Consider the following 16,230-nt stretch of genomic DNA (forward strand, 5'->3'; position numbering starts at 1 on the left):
TGCACTATAAATCAAAAGTTTTATCACAGAACCTAAAGCAGACAGCAGCCAAGTCAGCAATTGATAAGGAAGAAATCAACAGGTCACATTTCCTTAAACTGAGGACTTGCTCATGTTTTGGTAACCTGGACTGAAAACAATAGTTATTGGGTTTTTTTAAAAAAAAATCATGATCAGAGTTTTAAAGGAGAGAAAGCTGGATGGAAAAGGTTTAGGAATTAAATCTGAGAATTTAGAACCCAGACATCTATCAATACTGAACTCCCCCAGTGCTGGGGAAGCAGCAAGACTATGGAGGGTTTGAAAAGAATGTAATTTTAAATGAAATTTTGTCAAACAGAGTTGAAGAAGTTTGGAGGGTACTGGGTTAATAGGTCGGTATACTTTGATCCAGGTTAGGAAACAGCATACAAGATGGGAGATGCTGAACCTATTGTACATATTACAACACAGAAGCAGCCCATTTGCGCCTTGCTCTTATTTGTCATGTTCCCTCATCCCCCTGCAACTTACTCTCTCACATACAGTAAGCCAATCAATTTCCCATTGATTCTTTTTAATATTAACCTACATAAGTAGGTCATTTAGAGTAGCCAATTTACCCATTATATCTTCAGGCTGTGAGGGGAGACCAGAGCGCTCAGGAAAACCCCATGGTTTACAGAGAAAATACAAACTCTTGATCAGACAGTACCAGTGTCAGGAGTGAACCCAGGTCCATGCTGCACCAGCATGAAGAACTGTTACGCCAACGCGAGTGAATTGCCATAGTACATAGGCCTAAGAATTGGGTAACAAAACTTAGCTTCTTCAGGGAGGAAAGAAAATGTAGCTGGGCTAGGAAGTGTTCAGAAATTAACAATACACCTGTTATTGAACTAGCAACCAGAGACCTGTATAACTGAAATAGTAGCAACACACATCAAAGTTGCTGGTGAACGCAGCAGGACAGGCAGCATCTCTAGGAAGAGGTACAGTCGATGTTTTGGGCTGAGACCCTTCCTGGGCCCTCAGAGGCCCCCTCTCCACTGACACCCCCAGCCTCCTCCCTCCCCTCTCTGATCCCAGCTCTCATCCGTGCTGAGTCTTTACCATCCCCTCTGACCTTCAACTGTCTGAGGCAGAACGCTCTGTCAGAACCTTTGTCCCCCTTCACCCACACCTCAGCGAGTTCTGTGTTCGCCATGATGTGGAACTCTTCCTCTGCCGTCTCCAAGCCTACTTCTTCAGCAAGGACTCTTCTACCCCCACCGATGACACCTTCTCCTGTCTTCAACCCTTCTCTTCATGGACACCCCGCTCTGGTCTTCTGCCTGCTCTGGATCTCTTTGTTGCTAACTGCTGAAGGGGCATCAACCGTCTCGACTTCACCGCACCTTGTTCCCATTCCAATCTTACTCCTTCCGAACGCTCTGCTCTCCACTCCCTCCGCATTAATCCTAACCTTACTATTAAACCTGCCGATAAGGGGGGCTGCTGTTGTAGTCTGGCGTACTGACCTCTACCTTGCCGAGGCACAGCGACAACTCGCGGACACCTCCTCTTATTTACCCCTCGATCGTGACCCCGCTAAGGAGCACCAGGCCATTGTCTTCCACACCATCACCGACTTTATCCGCTCAGGGGATTTCCCATCCACTGCTACCAACCTTATAGTTCCCACGCCTTGCACTTCCTGTTTCTACCTCCTACCCAAGATCCACAAACCTGCCTGTCCTGGCAGACCTATTGTCTCAGCTTGCTCCTGCCCCACCGAACTCGTTTCAGCATACCTCGACACGGTTTTATCCCCCCTTGTTCAATCCCTTCCTACCTATGTTCATGACACTTCTCACACACTTAAACTTTTCGATGATTTTAAGTTCCCTGGCCCCCACCGCTTTATTTTCACCATGGATGTCCAGTCCCTATATACTTCCATCCCCCATCAGGAAGGTCTCAAAGCTCTACGCTTCTTTTTGGATTCCAGACCTAATCAGTTCCCCTCTACCACCACTCTGCTCCGTCTAGCAGAATTAGTCCTTACTCTTGATAATTTCTCCTTTGTTTTTTAAGGAAGGGTCTCGGCCTGAAATGTCGACTGTACCTCTTCCTAGAGATACTGCCTGGCCTGCTGCGTTCACCAGCAACTTTGATGTGTGTTGCTTGAATTTCCAGCATCTGCAGAATTCCTTGTGTTAACTGAAATAGTGTCAAGCATTTGAATCTTACCTGGCAGCTGGGGAAATTTAATGCAAGTAACTAAAATCTGGAATTCAAGACTGATATCTGAATTTGTAATAGTCCCAATAAAGCCTCCAAATTGCTGCAAGAATCCCATATATCTGACCAATGACCTTTAGGGAAAAAATCTACTCCCCTTACCCAGTCTAATCTAAACACCCTCCAGTTTGATCAATTTAGTTACATCAGTTTGAGGATAATTAATTAAAAAGTTCAAAGTTAATTTTGTTGCAGGCATTCACATTAGAACAGAGAGATGCAATAGAATCTGGAAAACTACACAAAGACTGACAAGCAATCAATCTACAAAAGATGACAATCTGTAAATATATTTTTAAAAAGATAATTAATTAATACTGAGAACATGGGTCATAGAGTCCTTGAAAACAAGTCCACAGGTTGTGGATTCAGTTCAGTGTTGAGATGAGTGAAGCTGTTCAGGCTGGTTCAGGAGCCTGATGGTTGAAGGGTAATAATAAACACTAACACTTCTAAAAATATCTATCTCCCATAAATAAATAAAAAGGATCATCAGATTCGCAAACCACTGTGCCTTGCAACAGAAGAGGTGGCCAATCAATTTTTGCTGGTACTCTTTAAACTCTACGTGACCTTGGCAGAACTTGTGTGTCCATCTCATTCATCTATTGGATGTATTCTCTTGTCACTGCAGCTCAGTTTTACCTCAATCAGCGCATGGTCAACATCGCCCAAGACACCACACCAGTGTAATTCTGAGGCAATGTACATTAATGAAAACAACACCAACTTAAACTGACACTGGTCTGCTCTCCTGACTGAATGCCAATGATCCCACAATCATTACTTTGAAGAAAAACGAAGGCATTCTTTTCAACTTGCTGCTAATTATTGATTCTACTCCCCTAAAGCCAATGTGTATTGCTGTGTGCAAGTTGGCTGCTGTATTTCTAATTTGCAGAGTCAGGAGCTAATGCAAGTCAAAGGCCAGAGAAATTGGGAGTAGGATAGGGAGCAGCAAACATTATATGTAAAATGCATGCATTTGAAAAAGTCTCTTCTCCCCCAACAATCAATTTAAACAGACTTTTAAAAATGTGTAATCGGACAAAACAAAGGTGGCCATTAGGCCCATCATGTCATTGTTCTGGTTCTGCGAATGATCAATTTTCACTTTTCCTGGGTTTTCATCACAACTCTATATCCTTTCATCCTTCACTTTATTTATCTAACACCCTTTCCACATTTTCTGTTTAAGTGACTCCATCACTCTTACAACTTCTCCCCATCGCTGATGCTTTTGTAAAGTGTCACATACTCGTGGCATCAAGTAATGAAATGCTAGGACAATTGAGCAGTCCAACATCTGGTATGTAATGGACACAACCTTTTCTTTATCAAATCCTTTTAGTATCATCACACTTTTTCTGAATACTGATTGCTAATAATGTTTGAATCCGTGAATTGGAGATGTTGTGAGAAAATAAAGCTTTCAAATTATGTCAAGCTTCTCTGCTCCAAGTGGTTTTGTTTGTGATAGGAATGTGGCATTTCAGAGATACAAGTACCTGTTCCTGTGGGTCATCCATGGCACGTACAAAGACTGAGGATTCGACTGAGGCTGAGCGAATTGTGTCAGTGCGCCCAAGGTGAAACTTCCGCAGGGACGCACTTTCATAGGTTGCACACTGCATGCCGTATATCCTGCCGAGACACAGAAGCAGACCAAAGTGACGAAGGGGGACAGTTTTGTGATCTAACGACTTGGTTGAATAAGAGACTTTATTCCCTACAGTGTGTGTGAAAATGAGGGGAGATTAAAGTTCAAAGTACATTTTATCAGAAGTATGTATACATTATACCACCTTGAGATTCATCTCTTAACAGGTAGCCACGAAACAAAGAAACCCAAGAAGAAAACCCCATGTATATGAAAGAAGACTGTTGGTAACACCCAATTGCAGGGAATAAAAAAGCATCATGTCCATAAGAAAACAAAAGAATATTATAACCCCTAAAAAGACTGTCGAACACCCGACATGCAATGGAGAGAAAAAAAAACATGCAAACAGTAACTACAAGCAAATAGTGTTTCTGAACTGAAGTCCACAAGAGAGTCCCATAGTTCAGTGCAGAGTCAAGTAAACGCTGTGGAGCAATGATCTGAACCGGCCCATACCTCGCCTTAGGCCCCAACACCCTGAACTTTTCAATCAAGATCTTTTCAACCTGACTTTTTTTAAAATCAAGATTTGATAAGAGTATACAAAATTATGAGGGGCACAGATTGGGTAAATGCAAACAGGTTCTCTTCCCCCCCCCACCCCCCCCCCCCCCCGAGGTTGGGTGAGACTAGAACTAGAGGTCATGGATTAAAGGTGAAAGGTGAAATGTTTAAGGAGAACCTGAGGTGGAATTTCTTCACTCACATGGTGGTGGGAGTGTATAATGAGCCACCCGTGGAATTGGTGGACGTAGATTCAATTTCAACACTTTCAACAAAGAAATTTGCATAGGTACATGGACTGAAGGGGTATGGATGGCAATGGTCCAGGTGCAGGTCAATGAGACTGGGTGGATTAATAGCTCGGCATAGCCTAGATGGGCTAAAGGGCCTGTTTCAGTGCTGTAGTATTCTATGACTACAAGGTGGAGAAGGGATTGATTTTAATAGTTAATTTTGGACAATTCTACCCAGAAAGCATGTTTCCTTTGGATAAGTATCAGTGGTTTTTAATATTTGGAAAATTGCCCAAGTATGCCCTGTTCATAAAAAGCAGGACAGATTGAGTACAGCTAATAATCACTAAATCTGCATGTGATGAAAGTGTCTTTGACAGTACTATCAATTAAAGTCACTCTCCAATAACCTGATCAAGTGTCCAGCCTGGTTTTGCCGTAACCACCCAGCTCCACAAAACTTGGTCGAAGTTGAATTTCAGAGTTGAAAGTGAGTGATCACCTCTGACGCCAAGGCAGCAATTGACCAAATGGCACTGAGGAGCCCTGGTAAAAATGAAATTAGTGGGCAAAAGACAAAACAAACTTAGTACAAAAAGGATGATGATTACAGATATTGGACTTCATCGTGCTGTTGCAGGAATTCCTCAGGGTAGCACCAATACCCATTTTTTATCTGCTTCATCAGTCGCCTTCTTTCCTTCACAATAAAGAGATGTGTTCGAACATTATAGCACAGGAAACAAGCTCTTCGGCCTATGATGTTGTGCTGAATTAATTAATCTAATGATCCCCAATTACACTAATACCTTATACCTGCAAATGGTCTACATCACTCCATTCCCTGCATATTCATGTACCAAATAGTTGTCTTTCCCACAAAAGACAAATATGCTTTGGCCCACTACCATTTTGCTGTTTCTATTCCACGAGCAACTCCTCAGTGATGATACAATCCACGCCTCCATTCACCAAGACATGGACGTCATTTTGGCAGAGACTTGTACATGGAAGTGCCAGTCAATGATCATGTCCAATCATTCAGTATTACCATCACTGAATGCCCCACTGCCATTGTCCTGGTATGGGCGTCACTTAATTGTACCAGCCACATAAAAATAGCAGCTCAGAGTCCAGAAACCATCATCTCAATGACTCATCTCCCGACACCCAAGCCTCTCCACCTTCTACACGGCACAAGTCAGGAACGTAATAGAATACTCTACACTTCCCTGGATGGAGTCCGCAGGAAGCTAAATACCAACAAGGACAAAGCAGTCCTTCCACCAAAGCCGCAGAGCATATCATCTGTAGACAAAGTCAAACAGAACCTCCCAAACCTATGTCCTCCACCACCAAGGAAGAAGCAAAGGCGTAAGGTAACAGCACTGGCTTCTGGCTTCACTCCAGGTTGCACACAATCCTGACTTGGAAATATGCCACTATTCATCGTCATCGCTAAATCCTTTAATTTCCCATCCCAAATCATTTCAGAGGTACCTTCAGCAGAAGGCACTACAGCAGTTCAAAAACGATGCTTACTGCCACATTCCCAAGCATAACTGGACATGAGCAATAAATGCTCTACTTGCTAGGGATGTCAGAATGCAAACAATGAATGTTAAGAATTTCATGTTCATGTAGGTGTATATCTGATTGCAAAGATCCTGAACACATTGATGGATTTCTTCCAGGGAAGTTGGCTGCATGTGGAGTGGTTCGGTGGACTGTTCATGCAGCAGCTGCAAGTCTCCAGTATTTAAAATGGGGAATCTACTCAGACGTCTTATATCTGCTCATCTATTTAAAAGAAGATTTTACAGTTGTAGTGAATACACTTTAAAAAAAAATACACTTTTACGTTTGTGGGAAGCGCAGGAACACCCAGGTTTGTAACTAGTTCAATTCCTTTCATAAGTTCTTGTGTAGAGTTGCCAATTCTGATCTTAGAAGTGGTTTCAATCTTTAAAAAGTACTTAAATAAAATGCCCTTTCAGTGTTGTGTATCTAATGTTACATGCCTGAAACCGCTGCTGCAAATTTTCATTGCACCTGGGCATACGTGTCTGTACTTGTGCCAAGACAATGAACTCGACTTTGAATAGCAGAAGAGGCATGGTGGACTGAATGGTTTATTTGAGGTACTATGTTCCAGTGAACAGAAGTGTTCTACGAGGCAGAGAAGAATACTGCTATGATGCCCTACAGAATGTTTGTGCCGCACAAAACACAGAGGCAGCTCCGGATGAAACATGCAAGGTGGAGATGGGAGTTTGTGGATACAAAACAGAGACCAACTTCACTTCATTCTGGGACACAGTCAGTGATACCATTAATATGGGATTGGCCAGGATCACCTGCTACTCAACGTTCTAGGGCTGAGGTAAAGTACGTGCTCAGAAGGATACAAAATGTTACTAGGTTTTTAAAATAACATTTAAAGTAGCATACAGAATTGTGGGCTTTATAGTTTGGAGCATAAAAATATAAAAGGAAATTGTGCTAAATTTTTTTTATGAATCTATATTAAGCAAAAGATATTGATCCATTTCTATGCATTACACCAAGAGAGTTGTTAGGGCTTTGGAAGGGTGTGGAGCAGATCAACTTGAGTAGTAATGTTAGAGCTCGGTTAATGTGGACTGCAGAAAATTGGCTCAGTCTCCACACAACTGCAAAGCTTAAGGGGAGTTTAAAGAGATTTTCAAAATTAATAAGACATTTTGATAACTGTCTTAATGGAACATAAAAGAAGTAGCAAAAAGAAGATAAAAGTACATTTTTTTTTAAAAAAAAAGTTCAGCATGTTGCTATGAGCTGTTATAATGCATCGGAAAGGATGGCGGAAGCAAATTCCATGGTAACCTTTAAAGGGAGATTGATACATATTAAAGGAGGGAAAAAAATGAGCTTTTTCAACGAGTGAGCACAACAATGCTGGGGCAAAGAGTTTCTTTTCTATGGTGTAAAATTCGACTTTTAGATACACAGGGACTATTGAGTACGTTGGATCTGAGATGACGTTACTCATACCTGTAATAAGCCAGCTGCAAAGCAACCTGGATAAACGCATCTGGGCTCAACTTCTGGGACTTCACGTATTCTTTCCCAAAATGCTGGAACACAAAGCATTTTATATCCACATCACGCACCATCCTAGTAAGAAAGGAAGACAACCATTAGTCTCAAATCACCTTCAAATGACATTGGCATTTTCCCTAACCTCTGCCATTACGTTCATTGTATCACAATGCAATTATGTGTGATGGTTCTCTCAGCAGTAGCAGTACTTCATGTGCAAATGCAGTCAATACTGGATGGGCTATTCAAATGTTTAATGTTGGTTAATGGGGAATATATTGCGAGGTTATTTCAGTGTGGTGAGAGGTGACTAATGGAGTGCAGCAAGGTGCGTGCACCTCAGCTATTTACAATCTACACCACCAATTTAGATCATAGGACCAAATTTAATCCTTCCAAGTTTGCTGATAACGAGGAGCAAGGTGAGAGAAAAAAAAAACTGTCAAGAGAACAGAAAGAGTGTACAAAGAAATACCAACAGAATAAGTGAACGAGTAGAAAGTTATCATGGAATACAATGTGGGAAAATGTGACATCGTTCAACTTGATCTGAAGACTGGCAAATATTTTTACGTTGTGGGAAACGTAATCATTTGTATTCAGAGGGATCTGGATCTGGGCCCTTTGCAAATGGATCACAAAAAAAAAGGTACAGCAATTATTAGGAAACATACAATATATTTGTCTTTATTGCAAAAGGGTTGGAAGAATTTTCTACATTTATGTAGGAGTTTTGTGGGTCTACACCACCAGAATAGTGTTTTTGGTCTTACCCAAGGAGATGGTTACAACAGAAATTCAGTTGATTGATTCCTGGGTGAAGAGAAGAGGGAGGAGAATTGAGTCTATACACAACTTAGAATGAGAAACTCGTAGTCTTTGTGGGATAGCTCTTTAATACAAGAATAAAAGTGAAACAACATCTTGAAGAAAATTGGAAGGTTGGGCATCTATGGAACTCTACAGAGTGGGAAAGTGGAATTGATGTAAAAGTTCAGGAGACTTATAATAGAACAACAGAATGACATTGAAAGGCCATTTGTTTATGCCATTCCTTTTCATTATTGCAGAAGAACCCAATCCTGCTCTTACTGAATTTGTGCACACATCACAAGGGGTTGTTGGATAGCAGTAAAAGAAAGGAATTCTGACTTTTCTCCTCTCTTCCCACACCCCCCCCGGCCAACTTCCACACATGATCTGGGCATCCCAAGCCAATGGCAGCATTACCACCCCCTTCTCAAGCCCCACCAGCTGCTTTGGGGGCAAGATGAAAGGAAAATGGGGCAGTGTATCTTGGTGGTTGGTGTGACTTGGTATTATGAGTATAACCACCTCCTCCGAAGAATAATCAACTCTTTCCAAGTGACAGCGGGCAGCTCCCCAGCATTCTGTCCAAACTGCCTACCATCCTCACTCAGACATACATTATTTCTGGGTAAAGATCCTGGGATTCCCTTCCTCACAGCAGTCAGGGAACACCTTCACTACACAGGACTGCACCAATGCAAAAAAGCAACCTGCTGTCATGTTAAGCACATTTAAGGGGATGGAGAAATAAATACTAACTTTGCCAGTGGCATCCACAACCCCACTAAGAGTTAAAAGAAAAAGCTCTCACATGTTGAGGTTCTGCTTTGCTTTCTCAATGTCCCTCTTTATGTCAGGCGTGATATTGAAACGGAGCTTCCGAGGCATGGCCAATGGAATCATAGGAGAACGAACCATCTCCAAGTTGTTGCTGGAATTTAAAAAAAAAAGCACTGATCACTTGACCATGTAGCACTCCTGTAGAATTTACAGAGAAAACATGTCATTTGGCCCAATGTTACATTACCCTATTTCTTATGCCTCAGCAAGATCTAGAAAAACGCATCCATGCATTTATTTTTAGTAGGCTTGACTGCTGTAATGAAGTTTTCACAGGTCTCTGTAAAAGATCCCTCAGACAGCTGCAGCTCATTCAGAACACTGCTGCTAGTCTTCACTAAGACTAAGAAAGTAGAACACATCACCCCAGTTCCCAGATCACTACACTGGCTTCCTGTCCATCAGAGGACTGACTTTAAAGTACAAACAATTACTGCAACACTCACAACACGCTGGAGGAACTCAGCAGGTCGGGCAGCATCAGTGGAAACGATGAGTCGACGTTTCAGGCCAGAACCCTTCGTCAGGACTGAAGAGGGAAGGGGCAGAGGTCCTATAAAGAAGGTGGGGGGGAGGGTGGGAAGGAGAAGGCTGGTAGGTTCCAGGTGAAAAACCAGTGAGGGGAAAGATAAAGGGGTGGGGGGGGGGAAGCAGGGAGGTGATAGGCAGGAAAGGTGAAGAAGGAATAGGGGAAAACACAATCGGTAGTAGAAGGAGGCGGAACCATGAGAGAGGTGATAGGCAGCTGGGGGGAGGGGGCAGAGTGAAACAGGGATAGAGGAAGGGAGGGGAAGGGAATTACCGGAAGTTGGAGAATTCTACGTTCATACCAAGGGGATGGAGACTACCTAGATGTTATATGAGGTGTTGCTCCTCCAACCTGAGTTTCACCTCATCATGGCAGTAGAGGAGGCCATGTATGGACATATCTGAATGGGAATGAGAAGCAGAGTTGAAGTGGGTGGCTACCGGGAGTGGTTTATAAAGCACTGAATGGTCGAGGGCCAAAATACATCTCTGATATCCTGCTACATTACGAACTTTCCTGAGCTCTCAGGTTGTCTGTGTGGGTCTGCTTACCGCCCACAGGGTCAAAACAACATGGTGAAGCAGCTTTTAGTTACTAAGCTCCACAGATCTGGAATAATCTGCCGGAGGATCTGAAGTCTGACCCAACTTTAAGCTCTTTTAAATTGAGGCTCAAAACTTTTCTTTTTGTTGTAGCTTTTAATTAGAATCTCCTGCACTGTAACTTCTATTTATCACATTTATTTTTTGTGGTATTTTATTCTCTCAAATATTGTCTGAAATTTGATGTTTGGTTTTTATATCGTTCTATGTAAAGCACTTTGAACCGTTGTGTTTGAAAAGTGCTCTACAAATAAACTTGCTTATTTCCTACAAGCATCTCCAGTCATCTTTTAAATACAAACGTTATTTGTTGTAATAATTTTGTTGCACATTATAACTACTTGCCAGGTAAATAAAACTGAATTTCCTACTGGAAATATTCGTGGTTGTGTAAATATTCATGCTCCCCCCGCCACCACACGGAGAAAAATAGTATATTTATCCTACTGAATTCCTTTCTGTTTGCCTCATCAAAGATGGAATCACAGTCAGCAGGTAAGAGAACTAGTTGCATCTCAAACACTTTTCTTAATTAAGTCATGAAGCTGCAGCAGATAAGTGCTGACTAAAGTACAATTTCAAAAATAGTGAATTCTGTGTTTCCCCACTGTTAGTAGGACCTGGCCGCAGGCAAATTAGTCGCAGCGTTAACCATATTACAACAGCAATTACATTTCAAAAGACATCCTGTTGGCTGTACTGCCCTATGGGAGACTTAAGGTTTTAACAGCTTGCTCTATAAATAGGAAACATTCTTGATACATATATTGTATATCTGGGATACAGCACTATAGTAAAACCCTGATAAACCAGCACCCTTGGGACTATCGGATGGTAGACATGCGATTTTCCAGATTATTGGATATTACTCCCATTTATAATCCAACACATTTAATTCACTTGAAGTGACTACCCAGTAGTACACAAGCTATACTGTGAAATCTGGAAGTTGAAAGGTAGCGTAGGAAATGGGACGAAGGCAGTTTAAAGGTAAGGGTGCCTGAATCTGTTGAACTTCCAGCGCAAGGAGATGTCCACAAGTGAAATCTGCTGACATCTGCTCAGGGATGCACTGAAGCTTGCAGCAGACAACTCAAAGGCTTCTTGGGAAAGACCAGTCAAGGACTGTGCTGCCATTGGATACCAAGGAGTGAGCCCTGTGTAACAGACCGTCAGACATTTCATGGCTGTACTCATCAAGGACACAACACGAATAGGCTTGGCACAGAATGCATTAAATTGATGGTAAAAAGATCATTGGGACAGACATGACCTTAGTTGTATTTACAGTCAATTATAAAGAAAATATATTTTTGAAATAAAAAATGTTTAGTGAGTGCAAGACACCGAGCCTGTAAGGCAGATGCCAAACCACTGGAATTTCTGGACAATGGGATTGTAGATCAACTGTAAACCGAGAGCTCTTTCAATGAATGGCCTTCTTTAGTACAGCAAGGTTTTATAATATTAGTGATTGCCATCTGCCCTGCACTGATCAAGCCCTAGCAGGAGGTTAAATGATCAGAACAGATATTTAGGGTTGGCTAGAGATGGTCAGACATCCACCCAATACGATGCCCACCCAAATATTGGAGAAAGTACGTGTTCTGATCCGTTTTCTCATTATGTGGGCTTTTCAACCAACACTGCCTCGATACCCCCCCGCCCAATCTACTTCCTAAATAAACCGACTCTTACCAATACTCAAAGACATGGTCCAATAGAGCAACAATGGGAGGTCCTTCTGATGACGAATGCTCATAGACCAAACCACAAGATCCATCCTCTCCGATAATGAACTGTGGAAAACACATGAAAAGGCAACGTCGTTAGTGGGCTGTCTTGATGCATGAGTGACAGAGATGATGAAAGTACCATCAGTACCTCAAGATTTTAGACACTGATATTTTTAAATATGAAAAAGGAAAAGAAAATTCAGCTGAGATTCTGACTTGATCATTATCCAGTGATCTCTACTAGAAATTGTGTGCTGGCTGAATTTCACTGAGAACAACATCAGTTTCAACTAGAACGTCCCCTGTGTGAAGCCACTTGTCACAAGTGATATGATGGCACTATGCATCTCCCTCTGCAATGGATACTTATCCTCATCAGCAGAGCTCAACTGGTGAGGATCAGTAACATCTTCTCCTAAATGACTCCCAAAACAGGTGCAGCTCGAGGCTGGTGCTTAGCCCTGCACTCTACTCTCTGTACGCATGTGACTGTGTGGCTAAGCACAGCTGCAATGCCATACACAAATCTGCCAACAAAAGCACAATTGTGGGATGAATCACAGCTGGCGACGAGTCAGTATACAGAAGTGGGATAGGACACCTACTGTAGTTGAGAGGAGCTATAACAACAGACTCCTGCTGAACATCAGCAAAAGACTGATTGGTGACTTCAGGAAGGAGAAACAGGGTGAACATACACCAATCCACACTGGGGGGAGAGGGGTTGGAGGGGCAGAAGAGAGAGGAACAAAATCCAATGGTGGAGAAAATCAGTCATTTTAAATTCCTGGGCATTAACATATCAGATAACCCGTTTTGGACCTTGCAGATCATTGCAATCACAAGGAAAGCACACCAATGTCTTTACTTTCTTAGAAGACAGAGGTTTGGTATATCATCGAACACTTCGACAGATATACTGTTGAAAGTATACTGACTAGTTGCATCAAGGACTGGCATAGCAGTTCAAATGCGCAGGAACGCAAGGAGTTGCAGAGAGTAGTGGACTGAGCCAAATACATCACAGACACATCGATCCTCATCACCGGTAGTATCTGCATGAGGTACAGTCTCAAGGTGGCAACACCTAACAAAGATCTCACCACCTGGGCCGTGCAGCTACCATCAGGTGAGAAGCTCAAAGTCTCATACCACCAAGTTCCAAAACAAAGGAAGCTACTTCCCTTCAACCATTCAGTTCTTGAAGCAACCAGCACGACCCTAATCACTACCTTAGTATATCAACAGTATACTTTGATCACTTTGTACTAAAATTTAAATTTTTTGTCCTAATTATATTTTCTGTAGTTTATATTTCTCTCCTGAACACTGTTTATATATTATGTGCTCGCGGTACTATTGCAAATAAAGTTTTCATTGCACCTGTGCACACCTGTACATATGACAATAAACTCGACTTTGACTTTCATTATAGATCTCTAACCAATACAAAACGGTAGCAGCTTTGGAGAGTTTTCTCACCCCATTAAGCCCACCCCCACCCCAATCTGTTTGCTTTATTGATATATTAGAACACCAAGAACCAGACAGTGAATACCAAAGTTCTGCTGGTATTAGGCTGCAGGAAGCTGATGCTCAGATACAAATAACTGAGTGGAGTAAACAATTGGAATTGAAATTGATCTTATTATTGTCACGTGTACTGAGTGGAATACGATGAAAAGCTGGCCTTGCATACTGTTCATACAAGTCAAATCATTACACAGTTATTGAGGTCGAATAAGGTAATTAAAAATAATGCAGAATAAGCTAACAGCTACAGAGAAAATACAGTGCAGATAAACAAGCTGCAAGATCTTAACAAGGTAGATTGTGAGGTCAAGAGCTCCAACCTTGTACCGTATTTAAGTTTGCTGATGGCATCGCTGTTGTTGGTCGAATCAAAGGTGGTGACAAATCGGCATGTAGGAGGGAGACTGAAAATCTGGTTGAATGGTGCCATAACGCCATCTTCTCCTTCGACATCAGCAAAACCAAAGAGCTTATTACTGACTACAGGAGGAAGCAGCCAGAGGCCCTCAATCAGTAGCTTTAAACTCCTTGGTGGTAACACATCAGAGGACCAATCCTGGGACAAGCGCACAAGTGTCATCACAAAAGCGACACGACAGTACCTCCACTTCCTTAGACGCTTGCGCAGATTCCGCATGTCATCAAAATCTTTGACAAACTTCTATAGATGTGCAGTGGAGAGGATCCTAACTGGTTGCATCCCAGCCTAGAGTGGAAACACCAATGCCGAGGAACAGAAAAGGCTACAGAAAGTGGTGGACACAGCCCAGACCATCACAGGCAAAGCCCTCCGCAGCACTGAATATATTTATATGGAGCACTGCCACAAGAAAGCAGCGTCCATCATTAAACACCCCCACCATCCAGGCCACTGCATCTTCTTCCTACCGGCTTTGGGCAAGAAGTACAGAAGCCTTAAGGCCCACACCACCACTCATACAAAATGATACAACATGGAAACAAGACCTACAGCCACTGAGTCCACGTTAACCATCAAACATGATATCAATTTACACTAATCCTTCACCAAGTTCACCAGGCTCCTGAACCGGCGTGTATAACTTCAGTCACACTATTCTGAACTACAGACCTAAGACCTACAGACTCACTTTCAAGAATTTCTTACAGCTAATGCTTTCAGCATTTATTTTATTTGCACATTTGTTATCTATCTTTGCCCGTTTAATACAGTTTCTCATAAATTTTATTTGTATTTTTTTCTGTAAATGTCCACATATATATATATACTTTGATAACAAAGTTGTTTGCACATTGATCTTACCGTACTAGGGGACCATTTAATATTTTTATAACAGCAGGATAGAAGCTGCCCTTGAGTCTGGTGGTTCGGACCTAAAGGTTTTTGTGTTTTCTGTCCAGCTGAACAACAGAGAAGACAGAATGTCTGGAATAGGTGGGTTTTTGATACGAGGCAGGGAGAAGTGCATACAGAGTCCATGGAGGAGATGCTGGTTTCTGTGAGGTGCTGAGCTGTGTCCACAACTCTACGGTTTCTTGAGGTACGTACTGAGCAGCTGTTGCACCAAGCTGTGATGCACCCAAATAGGATGCTTTCTATAGTGCATCAATAAAAGCTGAAGGGTTGATGGGGATATGCCAAATTTCTTTAGTCTTGTGAAGAAGTAGAGGCGTTGGTGAACATCTTCGGTTTTGGTCGAATCAGGACAGGCGGTTGGTGATGTTCACTCCTAGTAACTTGAAGCTCTCAACCTCAGCACCATTCACGTAGACAGGAGCAAGCACAATGTATCTCCTTTTGAAGTCAATGACCAGCTCTTTTTGTTTTGCTGACTTTGAGGGAATGGGTTGTTGTCACAACACCATAAACCCTCTATTTCCTTCCTTTACTCCGACTCATCATTATTTGAGATACCACCCACTGCAGTGCTGTCATCTGGGGTTGGAGCAATATCTGATCATGCAGTCATGAGTGAACAGGGCGCCGAGGACACAACAGTGTGGAGCACCAGTGTTTTGAATAATCGTGGCAGAGGTGTTGCTGCCTTTCCTTACTGACTCTGGTCTATTGGTCAGCAAGTTAAGGATCCAGTTAAAGTGGGAAATGGTTCACTCCAGGAGTCCAGATAATGGAAACAGAGGGAAGAATGCGTGCAAGGAGGAGAATAGGAGGGAAGAGGCCCTTCAGGTTGCTATCTGTTACCTTGTTGAACTTTGAGCTCACATGATGTTACTGTTCTATCTCTCCTCCCCCTTCCTATCTCACAACCCTTCCACCCTGCTTCAACCAGCCCTTAAGGCTGGTGCTTGCGAAGGAATTGAAGGAGTTCAGAAAACAATAATAGTACCTTTAAAGTGTAGGCAAAGAACATTTCAAAGATCTTTAAAACAATTGGAAAGAAAATTATTCATGGAGCAGCTATAGTCACACTGCCAATGCACACAGTAACATCCCCAA

At 42.3% G+C, this 16,230-nt stretch overlaps 1 protein-coding gene across 3 annotated transcripts in view; it reads right to left on the reverse strand.

Moving 5' to 3' along the window:
* The window catches only part of crata (carnitine O-acetyltransferase a), a 44,500-nt gene that overhangs the window by 6,387 nt on the left and 21,883 nt on the right, over window positions 1-16,230 (reverse strand). For all 3 annotated transcript variants that reach the window (XM_072240395.1, XM_072240397.1, XM_072240396.1), the window contains 4 exons: window positions 12,223-12,323; window positions 9,365-9,484; window positions 7,696-7,818; window positions 3,771-3,906 (listed from right to left, as the gene is read on the reverse strand). In XM_072240395.1, coding sequence (XP_072096496.1) covers window positions 3,771-3,906; window positions 7,696-7,818; window positions 9,365-9,484; window positions 12,223-12,323 — 480 coding nt within the window. The remainder of the gene's footprint in view (window positions 1-3,770; window positions 3,907-7,695; window positions 7,819-9,364; window positions 9,485-12,222; window positions 12,324-16,230) is intronic.

The sequence above is a fragment of the Mobula birostris genome, chromosome 22 (assembly GCF_030028105.1).
Source record: "Mobula birostris isolate sMobBir1 chromosome 22, sMobBir1.hap1, whole genome shotgun sequence".
NCBI lineage: Eukaryota > Metazoa > Chordata > Chondrichthyes > Myliobatiformes > Myliobatidae > Mobula > Mobula birostris.